This window comes from Artibeus jamaicensis, unplaced genomic scaffold (genome assembly GCF_021234435.1).
Source record: "Artibeus jamaicensis isolate MK-2021 breed Jamaican fruit bat unplaced genomic scaffold, CSHL_Jam_final contig_490, whole genome shotgun sequence".
NCBI lineage: Eukaryota > Metazoa > Chordata > Mammalia > Chiroptera > Phyllostomidae > Artibeus > Artibeus jamaicensis.
Window position 1 is genome coordinate 20,056,977 of NW_026521861.1, and position 20,679 is coordinate 20,077,655.

The 20,679-nt window shown below is 58.0% G+C and overlaps 1 protein-coding gene across 2 annotated transcripts in view; it reads left to right on the forward strand.

Annotated features, from left to right (window-relative positions):
• DOCK1 (dedicator of cytokinesis 1) overlaps positions 1-20,679 on the forward strand; it is a 364,555-nt gene that overhangs the window by 341,393 nt on the left and 2,483 nt on the right. For both annotated transcript variants that reach the window (XM_053668427.1, XM_053668428.1), the window contains exons 44-51: positions 395-481; positions 2,792-2,968; positions 3,200-3,283; positions 8,101-8,238; positions 9,542-9,687; positions 13,514-13,712; positions 16,708-16,861; positions 18,013-18,170. In XM_053668427.1, the coding sequence (XP_053524402.1) occupies positions 395-481; positions 2,792-2,968; positions 3,200-3,283; positions 8,101-8,238; positions 9,542-9,687; positions 13,514-13,712; positions 16,708-16,861; positions 18,013-18,170 (1,143 nt within the window). The remainder of the gene's footprint in view (positions 1-394; positions 482-2,791; positions 2,969-3,199; positions 3,284-8,100; positions 8,239-9,541; positions 9,688-13,513; positions 13,713-16,707; positions 16,862-18,012; positions 18,171-20,679) is intronic.

Sequence of the window (20,679 nt, forward strand, 5' to 3'; positions counted from 1 at the left end):
TACGTCAGAGATACGTGAACAAAGCCCAGTTTTCCCCAGTGGATTGGCACCTCTGAGTTTCTCTTGCCCACTGAGTGAGGCTAACCCAAACTCACTGCAGCAGCCTTTCCGAAATCCGGCTGCTCAGAGCCAGCCCCCTGGTTTCGACGTGTCTAATTCTCCGGTTATCTTTGTCTTTGCCAAATAGCAGGGAGGTGGGCACCATTGGCCAAGGAAGCAGGGGACACTCACCTGCCTATAGAGCAGAGCACGGCTTGTGAGGTGTTAGCTCAGCGCAGACCCGCCCCCTGGGACACTGAAGTGTGGCATTGGCCCCAGGGGAACCCCCTTTAGGGCAGAAGCCACCAGCCTGCCGACAACACCTCCCGACAGGCGCCGTGTGTTCCCTTTGCAGAACATGTGGATCGAGAGGACCATATACACAACCGCGTACAAGTTACCTGGAATCTTACGGTGGTTTGAGGTCAAGTCTGTGTTCATGGTAAGGGACCCCCCACCCCCGCCTCCGGAAGGAATGGTCCCTGACCATCTCTCCTGCCTCCAATACGCCCTCCCCTTCCACGGGTGCCAGGAGGGCTCTGTGACTGACGCGCACTGCAGACCCCAGATCAGACCCCAGCCTCCGGTTCTGGCCCTCGAGTGCCGAGGTGGGGTGCTGTGTGCCCACAGCCTGGCCGGCTCAGGAGAGGTATTGGGGGCCAGTCCTCGGAGCCGCTCTGACAGCCCCTTCAGGTTGGCCAGAGGGAGAGTGTAAGAAGAGGTCTGATTTGCATGCAGTTCTTCCGAGCTGCTTCCCGATGGTTTAACTGCCATTTACATGACAAACAACCGGATTAATAGTGCTCACTCCAAGTAAAAATAGCTTAAGATACCCCTCCCTGCACTTCTTAAAGAAATAACAACTCGAATCTCATTAGCTAAGCCCCCTCTGCCTCTGTAGCTCACCACCAGACATCTGGGGCCCCTGCTCCAGGGTGGGGCAACGGGTCCTCATCATGCACGGGGCGGGGCGGCGTCAGGTGCACTGGGTGCCAGCCATAACGATCTGATGGGAGGACAGGCGCTTTCTTGCTGTGCCATGGTACCTGTTGTCACCCGGCAGGGTCTTATCCGGAGGGCGTGGCCACCACTCAGTGTGCAGTGAATCACCTTGGAGGCTCCTGGTTTGGTTCTAGAGCACACAGGAGCCTCTCTTCCCAGCCCCGCCTCCTCCCCGCCCCCTCCTCACAGGCTGAACCCTGGGCTGCCCCAGAGTGTGCCCTGCTTACCACACCCCGCCCCGCCCCAGGTGACCCTCCTCCAGCTCCAGAGCCCCAGGGCTCTGCCTGCCCCCATCCTGGGCCCTTCCGCTTTCTGCCCTGGGCACTCCCGCTCTGCACCCACAGCACCTATGCGGTTCCTGACGTAGGGACGCTCAGGAGATGAGTGTCAGTGCTGGGGCCCCGCTGGCCCCGTGGAAGCCAGTGATACTCGTGGGTGAGAGGCAGCAGAAGAAGAGGCCCTTCACGGCCATGGGCACTAAGCCTCTTTTGAGCCTCTTCTGAGCCTCTTCCCATAAGCCCCTTGTAATCGGGAATTTGGTGAGCTGGCGAGGATGCTGGAGGAGGGAGCTTAACAGCAGTAGGTGGAGGGGCGTGAGCCAGACCTTCTGTGAGGACATGGTTCTGCCATTGCTGACAGATGCCAGGGCTGCACATGTAATCCCCCCGTGGGCGACGCAAAGCCTCAGCAACGCCCCATCCCTGCCCCTCCCGTGCGCCTCCGGGGACAGCCCGCCATGGGGCCTCTGTAGCTACCGCTGTTGGTTTGATAGGAATAGGAAACGCTTTTCTCTTGAAGCAAAGAGGGCAGACGGGTGCGAGACCGCGGAGGGGAAGCCGAGGGGCACCAGGGTGGGTTCGCCGAGCAGCGGCCGGGTCACAGATGGGGCCTGTGGGGCCCAGTCAGCAGTGGTGACAGCCTCCCACCCCATCCTGGGGATGTGAGAGCTCGTCCCCCACAGGAGGGTGCGTGGCCTTACATGGGGACCGTGGCAGGGCGCCTCTCGCATCCTGACCACACAGGTACAAAAGTGCCGAGGCCGGCCTACAGGACAGTGACAAATTGCTTGGACAGGCCCCGGCGAAAAGGCCACACGGTGAAGCCAACTGAGTGAGGTGCTTCAAGCACCAGTAGGGCTGTTTTCCTGAGGTGCCTACTGTGTACACACGTGCACACAAACGCACGTGGAAGCATAGCGTGTGCACACTCACAGGTGTGCGCGTGATTGCCTGCCCATGGGCACATGCATGCACACCCTTGTCTGTGCACATATCTCTGTGTGTGCACATGCTTTGAGTGCACGTGTGTGCGTGTGCGCACATGCTAGTGTGTGGGCATGTGCAGACACAGTATGTGTCCACGTGTTTGTGTGCATGTGCAGGTATGTGTGCACGTGTGTGCACATACACGTGCGTGTGGCACATTCATCTGTGTGTGCATGCATGTACATGTGTGCGCCCACATACCTGTGCACTTGCAACACCAGAGCTCAGCAGCCTGGCATTGTTCCTTTGGGGTTGGTGCTGCTCACTGTGGGGGTGGACACAGTGATACTGAAAGGTCAGCTGCCCTCCTCTGGGCAGTCAGGGGTCATCCATGGGGGAGGAAGGTACGTGGGGCATAGGAAGCCTGTCCTCACTCAGAAATGTTTCTCTGGCAAGATCCCATGAGCTGGAGCTGCAGCCGAAGGCCCCACGGTGGATGGGGAACCAGCTGGCCTGATGTGGTCCCGTGTCCCCCTTCCCGGCAGGTGGAGATCAGCCCCCTAGAGAACGCCATCGAGACCATGCAGCTGACCAACGACAAGCTGAACAGCCTGGTGCAGCAGCACCTGGACGACCCCGGCCTCCCCGTCAACCCCCTCTCCATGCTCCTCAATGGCATTGTGGACCCCGCCGTCATGGGTGGCTTTGCAAATTACGAAAAGGCAGGTGACCCACCAGCTCTCTCTTTCCAGCCCTGTCCTGGGACAGACCATCTCCAAACACCGTCTCCAAGCCGAGCCACCACCTCGGTCTCATCAAGTGACCTCAGCAGTGCTAGGCGAAGGCCAGGCCAGGGGCGCCCAGGACAGTGCTAGGGGGCGTGGTACACGGTGGATGTGCAAAAACACCAGCCAGATGAGCAGATGTGCTGAACGGCTCTCTGTCTCCCCCAGGCCTTCTTCACGGAGCGGTACCTGCAGGAGCACCCAGAGGCCCACGAGAAGATTGAGAAGCTCAAGGACCTGATTGCATGGCAGGTAGGTGTCCGAACGCAGCCTCACAGGCTGGGGGTGCGGGGCACTTGCCAAGTCCAGGCCCAGGTCCACCCGGCTACCCTCCACGCACATGCCGGCAGCACCGAGGCCCATGGATGTCAGCCAGAGTGTGTGTGGCTGTGTCTGTCCCAGAGAAGCCCCCACCACCACCCTGGTGAGCTCAACTCTGGGCCATGGCCAGGAACTTGGACACACAGAGTTCTCTCTTGCAGGTGGGTCTGCTCTGTTGCCTCTGGTTGGTGAGCTTGCCCGTTGCTGGAAGCTGTCTGGGATGGGTGGACAGGACAGCAGAGGCGGTGCCAGACCGTGTGTCTTAGAGCCCAGGTGCACATGTGTGCAAGTGCACAGTGAGCACTATGCACGTGTGTGCATGTGTGTGGTATCCATGGGAGCCTGCAGGGTACCCACCCTGGAGTTCTCCCTGCTTGTGCTCAGGGTTGGTGGGGCCTCATTTGTGTTCCCAGCTGCAACACTGTGTGCTACTTCGCTTTTCTACTTGTGATCCTGAGACCTCTGCATCATTCCTCAGAACGACGTGGTCTTAACAGGGCGGGGCACTCTGGAGGGCGTCATGTGTCCGTGGGAAGTTACCCGCTCCTGCACCTGTGCATCTTGGAGCCTCAGCGGGGCAGGGGGTGGAGGGGACGTCAGGCCCAGTTCTCATGGGAGCTCTGCCGACCTGCCCTGTGCTTTGAGCTGCTCCCTCCGGCATTGCTTTCTCATGTGGGCAGGGAGGAAGGTGCTGTCCAATGGGAACCCCAGGCCACCACGCTGAGCAGGGGTCCCAGGCTGCTGCTCAGGAGACCCCTCCGTGAACCCCTTTGTCCTGGCCCGCCAGCCTCAGCCCTGGGACTTCTCTGTCGTAGCACATCCTCCAGCCAGGCAGAGGGGCGGGGAATGAGACTGCACTTTGGTTTCCAGCCAAGACACAAGCACTTATTTTACACTTTATTGTAAAATTTACATCATGTAAATTTTTGCACTTCCAGTATCTTTAGGCTTGTAGCAGCTCAGTCGCATCAGGGACACTCACACTGTTGAGTGCCCATCACCCCCAGCCACCCCCAGAATGCTTGTCTTGCAGAACTGAAACTCCGCCCCATTAGGCAATTCTCCATTCTTCCTGCCCCTGGCTCCGCCCCGTGAGGTCCACGACTCTGCAGACCTCAGACCAGCGGGGTCACCCAGCTCTCGTCCTTTTGTGACCGCCTTATTTCACCCAGCGTCACGTCCTCAAGGCTCGTCCATGCTGCAGCATTTGCCGAGAGCCCTTCCCTTTAAGGCTGGATGCTGTTCCATCGTGCATGTGCACCTCGTTTTACCTACCCTCTCGTCCCCCAGTGGACACTGGGGTTTCTCCGGCCTCTTGCCTGTCGTGAACGATGCTGCTGTGAACACCGGCGTACAGGCATCTGTTGGACTTCCTGCTTTCACTTTGGGTACATGCGCAGAAGTAGGTGCCTACCTGCCGGGTGATACACTGGTTCTGTTTCATTTTAATTGTCTGAGGGACCACCAGGCTGTTTCCCATGACAGCTGCCCTGTTCTGGAGTCCCACCGGCAATAACGCACAAGGTCCCAGAGTCTCCGCGTCCTCACCCTCACTTGTTATTTGCTCTCTGTGTGTGCACGTGCACTCTGTAATGGCCATCCTAACGCGTGTGACTTTGCCACAAATCCGTATGCATTGTGACACATGTTTGGCTTGGAACTATCCTGTGGTGAGAAACCCTGGGGGCTAACCCCCACGGGACCTCAGTAGCCAGACCGCCTGGAATGGGAACCCCATCGTACGCAGGTTTCCCTGTTACTAAAAAAGAGAGAGTTTAAATGTCAGAATGATTCCAATTTAGATGTTGTTGAAACCGGAGGGTCCAAAATTCAGAGCTCCGGAAGGCTGTAAAACAATTGCCATACAAAAACTAGTTTGGTCTGCAAAAGTTGTATTGATTTTTTTTCTGTAAGCTTTTACAGCAAATTGGATTTTAAGAGTTTCAAGTCCAACAGAGGGAAATAATTTGTTCCCCAGGGAGAACTCGGTGTCAGCACTATGACATCGCCCCTAATAACTGTATTAAAGGATGAATGTTGAAGCAGCTCACAGGGGCGCTCAGAGAAGGGATCTGCCTTCTCGAAAGTCGGTTACATCACAAGTGCTGGGGGACCCTCTTCCCGACACTACCTGTGGTTTTACTTTCATTTGCAAATGTTTTGAAAGCCCCTATTTTCCCATCAGTCACTGAGTCATTCAGTCCTTAAAAATAAGAAGTTGGGGGCAAGGAGACCGCCTTCTCTTGTTTTGGTTTGTGAGTTTGTTTGGTTTGGTTTCTTTTTGAAGCGTCCTCCAAGTGGAGGGAGGGTCCCCTTGGGGCCTCCCGGGCCTCAAGGGCAGTGTCCATCACTGAGGCCCCGAAAGTGCATCCCGGCTCCGCCCGTCGTTCGGGAAGGCCGCGCATTAAGTGCCAGGCGGCTCCTCCCTCCGGGGGGCTGGAGTCAGGTGCAGGCTGCCCTGGCCTCTTCTTGGTCTGCCGCTGTCCCCATGGTCACGAGGGAGCCCCAGGCCATTCCCCGAAGCAGCCATGTTCTGGAGCATCCCTGCCAAGTGGCCAAAGATGAATCCGCACAGACTCGTGCTGACCCGCTGGGACGCACACACAATTCTCTTTGAAACGAAAGACCAGACGTGCTCAGCATGCCCAGCTGACAGGCAGGCCCGCCGCCGCCGGGGGCCGTGCTCCAGGAGCTCCCAGCGGCAGCCCCCAGCGCTCTGTGCTGCTGGCCGGCCAGGGATCCAGAGGGGGCTTGCAGGGACAAACTTCCAGTACGGCGCTGCCATGACAAGGGCGTCTCTTAAGAAAAGGCTCATGCTCAGTTTGAACAGCTCGAGGTGTGACTGTCCCCAGTCTGGACTCTGGGAGATGCTTTAGAAATGCAGATTCCTGGGCTCTGTCCCAGAGCACATCGGGCTCGGGCGGGGTTCAGCGGTCTGCCCTGGAGATTCTGATGCTCAGCCAGGTCGGAAGCCACGGGACTGAAGGGCCGCTCTTAAGGGCTGCGGCCTGGCTGCCGGCTTCGGGGTGTGTCCGACGGCTAATGAGCCACAGTGTATTTTACTCACAGCCACAGTTCAGCACCAACTAGACACAGACCAGGGGCCAGATCCCGTCCTCGAAGAGGGTTCTGTGTGACCAATGTCAGGGGCCTGTGCAGGGGAGAAGTTTCAGGTCCCCTACATTTCACCTGCCGAGTTACCGTCCAGGCAGTACCAGTGACCTAGCCCCGATGGACCATCTGTAGTCCAGCAGGTAGCTTCTCGGTGCCACAGATCTGCCCAATTCAGAGTTTAGCAACCAACAGAGCACTCCCAGAGGGTCAGATTGCATTGTGCACATTCGAGAGAGTCTGTGCTCCGTCAAAACGCTGTCTGTCTCTGGGGTAGCTGTGCATTAACCTTCAGACAGCCCCCCACGTTGCCCGCGCACCCAGAGACCCACCCATCCACCCTCCGCCCGGAGGTGTTGGCAGCCGCAGCCTGCCTTTGCCATCCCCTGAGGCGGAGCTCAGGAAGCCAGAGGGGCCCTGCGAGCTCGGTCCGCTGTGGAACCTGAACCGGAGGCCACAGCTCACACCGGGGAAGCTGCCCTGGGCAGGAGTGATTCACACAAGATGTAACAACACCCCAGCTCTCTCAGCATCTCACCTGCACACTGTCCTTTTGGCAATGACGGTGGGCAGGAAGGAGCCACAAAACAAACTGCGTGTAGGTGCAGCCGAAACCAGGCCTGTGGGCTGGGAACACGGGTGCACACTCACCCCCCCACCCTCCGTGGCAAACCACGGGGGACTACTGCTGTGCATTGTAAGGGGCAGCCAAACAACTTACACCTTGACTCCCCTTGATGGGATTTCTGGAATTTGTTCATGTGACATTCAGTTGTGTACTTATCTTTCTTACTAATAGATCTGCTCACTGAGATTGGTGTTCTGTTATATTAGGAAAATCTGTTTTTAATCAGTCTGTTGATTTAATTAGAAGTTATTAAGAGGAAGCCTCTTGGCTTGATTGCACTGGAAAGTGTCAAACTCCCCTTCCGAGCGGGGGCAGGGCTGGGAGCCCTCCCAACGGCAGTGGGGACTCCGAGGGTCCCAGGCGCTGGGCAGCGAGGGGTCTCCCTGTGACGATTTCAAGAGCCAGCTGCAACTCCACGCTCGGAAGAGAAGTGTTGGCGTGGGTGTGCAGTAACAGCAGTATTGGCAGAGGGCGGATTATTTTTAGTTCCAAGGAAGAATAAATTTGGGTTCCTGTCCAAGGAAGAATGTCCTTCAGGACCGTAAGTCACATATGGAGATTTCTATGGTTCGGCATAGGGTTCTCAATTGCCTATAAAGGCAATATTCTTAGAGTTTAATTTAAAAATTTGTGCCTATGACATGACGCGTTGCTGATAGAGCAAGTTACCTCTAAACACATGCAACATTCAGCTCTTTCCAAACTCAGGTGAAAAGTGAAGGTAGGTCTCTCCTGGACTGACAGTAGAGAGTTAGGGACGTCCCCAAGTGGCCGCCACGCACTGAGTGTCGCCCAGACATGTGCAATTTAAAACATGCAGCAATTTAAACATTTTGGTGTTTGGGGGCAGTGAACCCGGTAATGGCTTCTACCCTCCAGTCTGGTGCGGACCCGAGAGCAGCTGCCTAGCACCAGTGCCCCTGCGCCGAGGCCCAGCTGGCCCGCCTGGCCCGCCTCTCCCGAGACCAGGGACCAGCAGACGAGAAAGGTCGACCTCTCTGTTTTTCAGATCCCGTTTTTGGCCGAAGGGATCAGGATTCACGGAGAGAAAGTCACGGAAGCGCTGCGGCCGTTTCACGAGCGGATGGAAGCCTGTTTCAAGCAGCTGAAGGAGAAGGTGGAAAAGCAGTACGGCGTCCGGACCATGGTGAGGGGCCCTTGCAGAAGGGGGGGGGGGCCGGACCATGGTGAGGGGCCCTTGCAGAAGTGGGGGGGCGCAACAGTGTCCGAAGGTGGCAGCCTCCAAGGGCCTGTACACGATGTACAAGGTGGCACCATTACTGGCGCGAAACCCGAGACCGAGCAGGCCCTCTCTGCTGCCCAGCCCTGGCAGCGCGCTGCTCTGCACGGTGCTCAGCAGAGACTCCAAGGCCCTTGAGCCCCGCGTACTGGGTGTCTGGGCCCTTTCCAGAAAAGGCTAACCAACTCTGGCTCTTAACTGTTCTTTTGCAGTTTTGAACCTTTCCTTATTAAAGACCTAGTGTGCAAATCAAATTGTATTTCACATGCAAAACACATATTTAAGAAACAGGCCCACTTCTCAGATGGGGAAGTGGTGATATGTACAATCTGTAATCAGCCGGGGTCCTGAGCCGGTCTCCTAGGTGACTGGCTGAATGAGATGCCCGTTGTGCTGGGGTGGGGGTGGGGGCCGAGGGCACACCGAGATGAAGTGAAATAAAGGAGCTTCCGCAGCATCCGTGGTCCCAGATGTGCTGACATCTGGCTCAGGTGCGGGTACACGAGCATTTTCCAGCTAATTAGAGGTTGACGTGGCATATTTCAGGGACACACGTTTTTGGTAACATATTGTACGATAACGTGTCAAAGAGGATGGAGAACTCCATCCAAGGCCTTTTTTACTGAGAATGCATTACTAGTCCACCACCTGGCAGGGAGAAGGGGCGTGGGGTAGCTCCATAGGTGTCCTCACCTAATCCACTGTCCCTGTCACTGCCTGGGAGGGAGCACCCCCCCCCCCAGTTAAAGCAGGAGCCTCGTATTTTTGTCAACAGACATTAGGTCCTCACGCACCGTGACGTGCGGGGTCTGTCCACTTGCAGATTCCTGCATCTCACTCTAGATGTTCCTCCGAATTAAATTTTCTGGACAGTACTTTCCTACTGTGACTTTGGAAGAGGCTGATTCCTCGTGGTCTTAGTAAAGAAGACTGCATTTAAGTTTCCAGAAAGCCAAAGAAAGTTTTTCCTGATATTTTCCACAATAACAGGTCAGGTTCCAAAAAACAAGAAAAAAACACCCCAATCATCGCCATTTTCATCTTTGCCTTCGAACAGGAACGTGCACACACCGCCCACAAAGGTGCTGGCGGTTTGGGTCTAGATGCCGGGCTGCCGAGACCTCGTGGTCCCGGGTCTGACCCTGCCAGACAGGAAGGGTGTGGGGACAGACGCCCAACCAGCCCCCCCGCCCCTCTGTCTCCACTGCAGCCCTCCAGCCTGGACGACAGACGCGGCAGCCGGCCGCGGTCCATGGTGCGGTCCTTCACCATGCCCTCCTCGTCCCGGCCTGTGTCAGTGGCCTCCGCATCTTCACTGTCCTCGGACAGCGCCCCCTCCAGGCCCGGCTCTGACGGGTGAGTGGTGCTCAGCGGTTGGGGGGGTCATGGGGGGGCCCATGAGGAGCCAGCCACCCAGGCCCTGGGCTGGTCCTGTTACAACTGAGAAAAATTTTTTTAAAAAGCAAAACTGTCTTTGAAACGGAAACCCTCCATGACTTTGCGAACACAGTGCCCCGTGAGGCTTCCAGGGTCTTGTCTTCAAGAAGGAAGCTCTGTCCTGGCCAACCACTCGGGGTCCAGTTCCCATCATCGAGTGCTCACACCGTCCGTGAGGGACCAGTCCCCTCGCTGTGCCTGGGAAGAAGCGTGGTGCCCCCCTGCCATGCGCTCAGACTTCCCATCCCCGGCTCACTCCTGGGCTGCCCCCCAGGGCAGGACCCACAGAGTGGGGGCTTCCCTGAGAGGCACCTCGTCTGCCAGTCCTCCTTGGACAGCCACTTTTGCCTTTGAGCTCCAGAAAGCACAGTGCCACCAAGGAGGGGACAAGAACCTCACAGGCTGGTTACCATCCGAGCCCTCCCGAGCGTCTCGCGTTAACTCCAGGTGTCCAGCGAGAGCTTCCAGGCTGCTGGGTGGTGGCTTGGAGTGGCAGACACGTACAGCTGCTCGCCATTCAAACACCAGAGAAGAGCTTGGGAAGGTTTGATTGTCCACACAGCCGTGTGCTTGTCCTGCCCCATGTGGTTGCGATCCATCACCTACCAGCCCCCAGGCTCCGGCCCCCGCCACACGCAGACCCAAACTTCGAGGGCACCCAAGGGACGCTCAGCCCCGAGTGCCCTTTTCTGTTGGCATCTGGTGTACCCAGTGGAGCCCTGAGAGGGGCGCCCGTTTTTTTGGTTTTTTTTCCTTGAGGGGAATTTTTCAGCGTCTGCTATTTGTGAGGCTGGGCCTATGTGGAAACTCTCAGTAGAGGTGTTCAAATCATGTGTACTTGTCACTTTGAACGAGATCGCTGAAGAAATGTCATTCAGTTTTCCCTGAGAGAATCCCGGGCTAGTTCTGAAAAGGTGGCGTGTTTCCGGGAACGCAGGGAGCGGAGAGCAGTGGGCACGCAGGTTTCCATGAGAACAGCGGGGTTCACTTGTGGAGCTCGGGAGCCAGGGCAGTCTCTGCCCAACACCCCCCCCCCAACCCCCCCGCCGCCGCCCGAGGCCTCTGTTTAGCCTTGACCTGCAGGCATCTGGGACAGGGTCCAGGGCCGTCGTCTTTCTCAGAGTCTCCAGCCTCGGCCGTGTGACTAAGGGAGAGGAGATGAGGCCTTGCTCTCCCACGGCACAGGCCGCCTGCAGAGTAAAGCGTACCAGGCAGCAGCTGGTAACCATTTGGCAGGCAAACGGTTTTAAACCTGACCTGTCTCCCTCTGGTTCTTCCCCGGCAGCGTATCTGCGCCCCCAGCACACGCCCCGCCCCCCACTGCTGCCCAAAGCTGGACAGCGTCCACGGATCCTTTTTGTTCTGCACTATCTCGAGTTCTGCAAAACCTAGAATAAAATTAGTTATGTTTTTGATCATTGCTTGTAATACATACAATATCTAATGCATAATGGACGTGGGTTTACTGGTTAGTGCGTATCCAGCCGGAAAAAGCCCTGGAGCCCCAACCTGCCTTAATGACCGCAGTTAACACCAGCAGGGAGTGGCGGTCCTCTTTACATGTTTGTTACGGGGAATTTTGAGTACTATCTGAAGGGGACAGAAGGCTGCTGAGGCCCTGAGCTCATGAGCCAGCTGCAATAATAATCTTCTTTCCGTCTGCGCCCACTCTCTCCCTCCCCCGTATTATTTTGAAACAAATCTCAAAGTTGGTGCCTTTTCTTCCATAAATATTTCAGTGTGAATTTCTAAAAGGTAAGAAGTTAAGGAAAAAACAACCATTTATCACACATAAAAAATTAACAGTAACTTCTTGTTATCATCAAAGATTGGTGTCAATTTCTAATTGCGCCATAAACGTCATATTTTTAAGTTTGTTTGAAATTGAGCCAACGAAGAATGTCACAGTCGATGGATACATCTTTTTAAGTCTCTTCTACTCAACGGCTTTCTCTTCTCGCCTTTTCTCTTGAAATCCCCGGTCACTTGTCCCCTAGTCTGGACGTTGCCTACATGGCAACGTCCCCCATGGTGGGGTTTCCCGTGTGTCCCTGCCCCGCAGTCCCCGGCACCATGGCAGGTGCACCTGGAGGCGGGGCATGCTCAGGTTCGAATGGGGACAGGGTGGGACGTCGTGGCCCTCCCGTCTGTGTCAGTGGTGTCAGCAGCTGTTGGTCACCGACACACCCATTTAGCGCCACGACTGTCGAGGTGCCTCAGCAGCAGCAGATCCTGCGGCACCACCGGCTCCGCAGGGGGACCTGGGAGTGGGAGGAGATGCGGCCCTCGCTCGGACGTCCGTCTGTCCTTCAGTGGCCGTGCGGCATGGTTCTGAGAGCTCCGCCCCCGACTGGATTTCCATGTTACGTCCCCCATCCCAGGAAGGCCGTGGGCTGGCCTGTGGAGTCGGAGCGGTGGCTCGTTCTACTGGCGCCTGCCGCAAACAGGTTGACAGGAAGCCACGGCGAGGGCCTGCGGGGACTGCCTTTCTAAGCCCCGGTGACCGGCAGGCAGTCCGCCCTGGAGGGAGCCGGCGGATTCTCCAGGAAGTCCAGGAAGTCGGGGTGGCTCTGGGAGGCCTGGGACAGCCCCAGGGCAGCTCCGCCCGAGGCCCCCTGCCGACAGCCCAGGTGGTGGGGACCTGATCCGCCCTGCAGCCGGGCCTGCGTTGCTGGGGGGCGGGCAGCTCCATGAGTGCGCCTGGCCTGCGAGCTGGCTTCTTTCCCGCATGTGGAAGTGCCGTGTAGCGCACAGCGAAAAGGACATTCGTCAGAAGTCACAATTCAGGCCGGTTCTCCCCTGTGACAGTGTGACTCTAACTCCTTTTAAGAGACCACATCTCTGGTGAAATAGCATTTCCAGGTGCTGCGCTTTAAAAGATACAAGACCCTAACCCGAACAGTGCCTCACACCTGAGTTGGCTCCGAAGGTCTGAAGGCCATTTTCGCACCTTTATGCACCAGGGCTCCTCTCCTGCGCCTTCCTGCTGCGGAGGGGGAGGCTCCGGCTCAGACCGGAATCCGTGTCTGCCCTCCCCGATGCTCTGGGACAGAAACAGCCCGCCCCCAGCCTCCCATTAAAATAGCAGACCACAGTCGTGTGTAGGGGGGTGCCCTCTGCTTTGACATGTGCCTCAGATGCCAGCCCAAGACCCCTTCCTCGGTAGGCTGACCGTTCACATGCTTTTATGCTGCCTCGCTGGCATCACTAAGCAGCAAGGTGGGGGTGCCCTCTCCTCTCGTGACTGGGGACATCCAGCCTGCGGGGTCCTTGCCTCTAGCTCGGGTCTGGCTGGAAGCCTGCGCAGCATGTCTCCCGTTCCTGCACAGGGAGGCAGCCTTCATGTCCGCGGTCTAAAGGCAGCCCCGGCCACCTGGTCGGAATCGCCAGCAATTCCTTTGCATTGGCCTCCTCCTTCCTGTTACTCTTGTGACTGTTTCAGCACAAATCTCCAAAAGGCGAGGACTCCCCTTGGAAATGAACCCCAAGTACCCCCTCTCGTGGCAAGCCACAGAAACCCTGGGCAGCCTCAGACTGCCCCTCCCCGCCCCCGTCCTGTCGCTGCGGGTTCCGTTCCGGTTTGTTTCTGGAGCGTGGACACAGCCCGTTGACTGCCGAGGGTTAGCGTGGGCCTCGGGTCTCCCTGAGCCTCCCTTCTCACGTCGGCCTGTCCCAGCCGTTCCAGGCAGCACCACGCATTCCCGTGGGTTTGAGGGCCTGAGGTTTACACACCTGTGTCCTCCAGGTTTGCCCTGGAGCCCCTGCTGCCAAAGAAAATGCACTCCCGGTCGCAGGACAAGCTGGACAAGGACGACCCGGAGAAGGAGAAGAAGGACAAGAAGAAGGAGAAGAGGAACAGCAAACACCAGGAGATATTCGACAAAGAGTTTAAACCGGCCGACCTGTCCCCGCAGCCGTCAGAGGCTGTGATCCTCTCAGAAACGGTAATCCCCAGGGGACCCCCCCCCCGCCTCCCCGCACCGCTGGAACCTGCCCCAGCTGCGCGGTTAGCCAGAGTGGGGTTCACGGGATCGTCTGGAAAAGAGGCACTTGAACGGCCCCGGTCTCCCTGCACCACCCCGACCGGCCCGGTGCTACAGGGCGCTGTCCCCTGGCCTGTCTCTCACCACGCCCTCCAACCCAGGGGGACTGGGCAGCACCCACGTGTCCCTGGGCCCCCCGATGTCTCTGGAGACGCACAGGAGCCCTCGCTGTGCTGTCAGAACGCAGCGCTCCATGCAGGGTGCCCCCTTCCCCACCAGAAACCACTCAGCCCCCGGGACTGTCGAGGGGCCCCAGCTACTCGGCTTGAGGCCCGATGCCCCTCCCACTGGTTCCCCCCGCGGACAGTCCCGTTGTCTCCAAGGCCTTGTCTGCTTCACACTCGAGTCCCTTGGCCATCATCTTTCAGAAGGGTTCTCGGGGAGTTAGTGTGGCACATGGTGCTTAGTTCACATCAAAACCAGATTTCAGGAACTCCCGTTCATTCGAGTCCCCGTGGAGCCGAGGGGGTGGGCCTGGGCCGGGGGGGACTGCTGTGCCCAGAGCACAGGGCAGTGGTTGCAGCCTGAGGGCAAAAACGAGGCACGGACAGCTTCTGGGGTGCACGTGACTCAGAACGCGCCCTTTGTACACAGGTTTGTGTGGTGGTTAAGCCAGGCTTAGCGCCGCCTCCCCATAGAACAAAGGGCGTTCGTTTTCACGAGAACACACCTGCCCCAGGCAGGAGCCCGTGACCCATCCAGCTGTGATTGAGGGAGCTTGGTCCCAGGGCTCAGATGGGACCACCTCTTAATAAGACACACTTCCTAGTTTTTTGTATCTCGAACAGCAGAGGTACATTTCATCCAGATCTCACCCCACTCCGACCAGCTCACACGTCCTTGACGGTCTGGAGGCGGGAGGCAGACCCGAGAGCCACACGGGCCTTCCAGGGAGCCCCGCCCTTCGGACGCCTTCGGACACAGCTCTGCCTGCAGCTGGGCCTCAGGGTTCCACTGCAGCAAGCCAGCGGCCCCGGGTGTCAGGGCCCGGGGAGGGACTGGCCAGGCACTTGGGTGCAGCGCCCGGGCCTAGGCCCCCAGCAGTCAATGGAGGAGTTCCTGGTGAATGAGCCCACGTTCTGTGTCCACCGTTCTAGAATGTTGGGGTGCCAGCAGCCCTGCTGAGACTGGCCGACATCCCCTCAGCCGAGGGTAGGGCTCTCACATCATAACTGGGTAGGGCACTAACAGAAACACAGTTCGGAGGTTTGCTAAGTGCCAGACACCGTGCAAGTCTTTCACACGTTTGCACGTAAGCTCCCTCCTGAGCTGGCCGAGCAGGAGGCCTCGGAAGTGGAGCCAAGAGGCAGCGTCCATCACAATTAAGTTGTAGGAAAAGAGCTCAAAGGACAGCAGCCACTTGGCCATCACAGCACCAGTTCTGTCCCTTCTCGCCTGGCTATTTGCCTGCAAGGACACTGTCCAGACTGGGCTGAGCTGCGCACAAAGCGGGCCTCCCCTGGCTGGCCCCGGGCACCCTCAGCAAGTCCACGGGACACACCCAGGCCACCGCTCATGAAGCTGATCCCTCTGTGACCTCTGCTGGTTGTCAGAATGGCCACAGCTGCAGCTCGGAGCCAGGATGCCTGCCCTCTCACTACAGGCAGGCTGTTCTTGGTCCAGCCCAGCTCTCGGTCCCCAGAGCCACCACCTCTAACAGGTGACAAGTGTTGACAAGGCCCGTGAATAGGCAGGCACCTGGAATTCCCACACCACCCTCAGGGTGCCTTTGACCTGCCATCTGCCGCAGAACTGAACCTTCGAGGCAGGCCCCAACCCCTGGGAGGGTGACCACAGCAGGAGCAGCGGCCCTTTCTTGGGGACCACGCCAGCATCCCGAGTGCTCTCAGACACTCTGGGGCTGCACTGCCCCTTGCCTCCCACCGGAGCTCCCTGAGTGGCTGCAAAGCTTCCCGCTGGTCACTCCATGGGCCTGGGTTAGCTGCCCGCCTGTATGATGGGCAATTTCATTAACTTTCTCTTGAGCGCACAGCCAGGGCGGGAGGGGTTCCCCCAGGTACTGTTTGCAGCCCCCACTGTGACAGGCCGTGCTACCTGAATCACCAGAACTCGCCCTCATGGGATGGGACAGGGGCACCTGTGCAGTCCCTGAATCCGTGGCCCCGTCCGCTGTCACTGAGCTTCGGGCTTCTCACAGCAGGTCTCTGCCTGGGAGGGGTGGTACCTGGCCTGAAAGTCCGTCTGCTACCTGTGACCCTCAACCACCCCATTCCCCAAAGGGCTTATACCTGCTCCCCACTTCCAGCCTCAGGGCCTCCTGACGGCCCTTCCTTTGCAGAGCCCCTGGAGGGCACCCACCACAGCGCCTGCCCGCGGGGTCGGGCCCCTCCTTTCTGCTGGTTGGTAACATGTCTGATCACTCGTGCCACAGAGGAGTCTGGGGGTACCTGTGCTGCCCGAGGCCTAACGCTCTAAGAACAGGTCAGGAGAAACACATGAATGAAGTTTCCCGGTGTGACAAGCGTCTGTCATGGCTGTGGCCGCAAAGCGCTGTGAACCGGGGCTTCTGCAGCAGCAACTGATGGTCTCAGTCGGGAGGCCAGACATCTGAGGTCTGTGAGGGACCACGTGTTCTGTGCCTCCCCCCAGCTTCTGGGGCTTCCCGGGTGCTCTCGGGGTCCCTGGCTTGTAGAGCTGTCACCCTGAACTCTGCATGTCACACGGTGCCCCCATGTGCGTGTCTGTACCAAAATGCCCTTTGATAGGACAGCAGTCTTACTGGATTGGGGCCCGCCCTCATGACCTCAGCTCGGTCACCTGCAAAGACCCCATGGCGGGCGGTCACATTTGTGGGCCCAGGGGGTTAGGACTTCAACATGCAGCATGCCTCAGCCCCAGGCAGACCCTCACTGCCTTCCTTCTGCCCCTAATACAGATAAGTCCCCTGCGGCCCCAGAGGCCGAAGAGCCAGGTGATCAATGTCCTCGGGAGTGAGAGGCGCTTCTCAGTGTCCCCATCGTCACCGCAGGCCCAGCAGACCCCTCCTCCAGTCATGCCACGGGCCAAGCTCAGCTTCAGCCTGCAGTCCAGTAAGTGGGACATTCTCGGAGTTCAACCTCCCGCCACCCCGACCCACCCCCACGGGAGCCTGGGCAGGGTGACCACTTCTGCCCCAGGCAGCAGGGCAGCAGGCATGTCCGGCAGCCACAGCTCAGCCTGGCTCCCCGAGGTCCCAGGGAATGTGTGGGGCTGGGCCAGGCTCTCCACCTGCTGTGTGCAGGGGGGGACGGGGGGCGGGACGCAGGGAGCTCTGTGGGTGGAGACCATGCTCGGGGTGACGAGAGAGGTTAGGAAACAGACTGCGGTGGTGGTCGCACAGCAGCAGAAATGTAACAAATGCTGCTGCTCTGTACACTGAGGTGGATGAAACGGCAGATTTGCGTTCTGCACATTCTGCCGCAATTAAACCAACCAGCCAGCCAATCACAGGGATGTCCCTCGACCAGAGGCATTTTCCTCTCCCCCCCATTCAATGCCCCCCCCACCATTCCTCAGCAGGTCTTCGCACCCACTGACACAACTCCACCCGGGAGAGTTTTCCTGATGAAGGCGTTTTCAGCAGATGGGTCATGGGGAAAACCCTCAAAGAGACCCGTCAGCAAAAATGGCAGTTTTCTTTCCCCTCTTTAGTACCAAAAGAAAACAAATTCTAACAGTCGCCACAAGGGCCCAGGATCTTAACGATCATTTCTCTATTTGCGAACGGCTGCTTTCCTCGTTCGCTTTAGAAAGTGGCTCACCCTGCAGCTGCTGGTAACCCTGAGTCCCACGGCCACACTCCCCCTGTGGAGCAGCGGCTCCTGGCCGTGCCGCGTTACAAGACCTTGCTCGATGACCTTCTGTAACCACTGTGCAGGGCTGGGGACAGATGCCAGCTGGGCTTTGGGAACAGCAGATGGAGACTGTCCTTGTGACACCCAGCGGTATCGGGGCCCCAGAAGTGAGGGGACCCTGGAAGGGATCAGAAGGGACCCCAGGTGGACATGGCTGTTTTTACAGTGGATTCAAGCTCTGGTTTAGGTGCCTCGTGGTGCCTGGTGCTGTCTTTCTAGAACACTCCCTTCTGTCCATCCTCCCTGCCTCCCTGTTGCTCCAGAGAAGGGGAGCACAGCACCCCCCACCCCCAGGCATCCACGCCAGTGGGATGTGGGTTTGACTTTCAGTCCGTCTGGTTTCCCAGGTTTGGAGCTGAATGGCATGACCGTGACCGGGGGGGACATGGCCGAGGTCCCGCCGCCTCTGCCTCTGAAAGGCAGCACCGCCGATTACGGGAACCTGATGGAGACCCAGGACCTGGTGGGCTCCCCAGTGCCCCCGCCGCCACCCCCACACCAGAGGGTGAGTCGGAACCTGAAACGTGCCTCTGCAGAATCGAGTTCCCCCTTCCCGATGAGAGTGTGTCCACATCGGGCCGGCCCGGGCTTGACCTTGACTAAAGAGGCCGAGGGGATCACAGCTCTCTCTGTGGGTCTGCTGTCATCGCTTCACGAGGGACACAGGTCCAGATGTGGCTGCAGGACCAGGGAAGGGTGGGGCGACATCCCTGTGATGGGCACATCAAAGGGCTGACCCCGTGACCCTGGAGGTCACTCCACTGGAGGTGTGGTTCTCATGGAAGTCTGATTTTGACAAGTAGCTTTTCTAGGAAGACGTCTGTCTGACTTGTGTCACTGGCCAATGTCACACTGCATGGGGACATGCTTCTGTTGGAGACCAGCCCGGCCCCTGGGAAGCCCTGTCCCAACAGCTCCTCTGGAAGCGTCACCCTCGTGCTGGGGGCAGACAGGTACTTGCCATTCAGAGAACCTGCAGGGTTGGTCTCCAACTTGGGCAAAGCCCAGATCCCCAAGGCCGTCTGCCCCGGCTGGGCCTCTCCGGAACCCTTCCCCACTGAGATTTGGGGTGCTGGCCGCCGCAGGCTGGTGCTGTGAGGTTGGTGCCCTGTCTTGTATCATTAATCTTGTCCTCTGGGCACAGTGCCGAGTGGCCCCAGGGCCTGCCCACTAATGCAGGTATTAGCTGAACAGCTTCAAAGGCCGTTTAAGCCAGTCCTGTTACCATCCACAGCCCCAGTCACATTCCTTTCGCACTCCGCCACGCTCCTCTGCTGGCCTCCCCGCTGCTGTCACGCGGGGGGCTCTTGGCAGCTCGGTGGCCCGGCCACATGCGGAGGGCAGCGTGCCCTGGAGGGGCGCACAGTGTGTCTGCTCAGCCTCCACCCAGTGACTGTGACCAGAGCCCCTGTGGGACCCTGAAGACATGGGTGTTTTGTGGCTGCGAGTTCTCACAACGGAAAGCATGCTTTTCTCCCCTTAAAAAAGGCAACATGAATTCTACAGACTTCATCTTATGGAGCCTTTTCACTGCGAGCTCTGCAAGTGTGTGTAATACTCCTCCGGTGGTGGGGGGAGCTACAGTCTGTGTATCTGATGGATTTATTGCTCTTGTGTAAGAAAATCAAACACAAGAGTGGGCTTCATCTTTGACGCTGGAGGGATGATTGTCCTTCTGAGGTTTCAGTGCCTCTCTGATAGGCCCATTGTCCCTCGAGATGCCACCCTGGGGAACTGGCCCTGGAGACGAGACACGTGACCCCACGATGGCTTTTCAGAGGCTGGAATTGTTTGTTGCTGCTAGGGAAATGGAGGACTCACCAACCAAGCACACGTGCCAATAAAAGGAGACATGGGAGTCCAACCAGCACGTTGATTGGCCAGGGTGTTGTTTTCCTAGCAGCTTAGTTAACCAATCAGATCTCTACTTTCATGTCTCTGTTTGACTGGAAAAGTGGGATTGTCCGTGGGTCTCCCTGCACCAAGGAACCATAAATTCTGAACCTGGAAGTGTGAGCATGTCTGTCTGGGTTACCGATCACCTTGGGGCACCACATTATTTGCTCAGCTTCCCGGACACAGCTCCCACATTACCGGTGCCAGCTCGCTGGCTGAGGACGGGCCCGGGCACAAGTTCTGCTGCACTCACACAGGGCTTCAGTTTGAGTCCCTTCCCAAGGCTCTTTGCTCTCTGTTCCTATTTGATTCCCCAGCAGCATGAGTGCGCATTCAGGTGACCCGGCCATGGGGGTGTGTGCTGTAGAAAACGGCTGCGTTCCCAGGGGCCTCCCTTTGCGGAGACCCTGCAAGCTGTCCTAAGAGAATGATTGTTCCCCTCCCGGGGGTGACCCATAGACAGCCTGTCACCCTCAGGTGTCAGCCCTGGGCTTGCAGCCCACACCCTCCCTACTCATCACTGCTTTAAATGGTCTCTTACACCCAGCAACCCGTGCTATTGCATTGGGTGTGGGAGACGGGCCTCCAGGCCATATGGGGTGCCATGGGCTTTGGCAGCCATGCTGCCGCGATGGAGCCAGCCTGGCCCTCACTGGCTCCCCATTGGCCCCTGGTTTGTGCCCTGTCAGCCTGTCACAACCAGTGTGCACAGTGACCTCCAGGAGCTCGCTGACCTGGAAATCACAGTGCACCTGAGGCCACACTGAATGGCTGCCGGTAGGGAGAGATCAGACTGCAGGGGCCTGGAACTCAGGTTTCCTGGGGCCTCAGTGGGCTCTCTCTTTCCCGGTGAATTTAAAAGGCAAGAGCAGGAACTTAACCATGGGAAGGGGAAAATGGCCCAAATGGTCAGTTACTAAAATCGATCAAGACCCCTAACACCAGGGCTTCAGTGGGGCAGTGACCGCCCTTGAGCCCCGTGCTGCGGTGTGCTCACTCAGAAAGCCGTCTTCAAAGCGGCTGCCTGAGCAGTCGAAGCTTAAATCTGGTGCTTGCAACACCAAAAACAAACAAAAAATCCTGTCCAGGTTCACAACATGCAAACAATCATTTCGTCA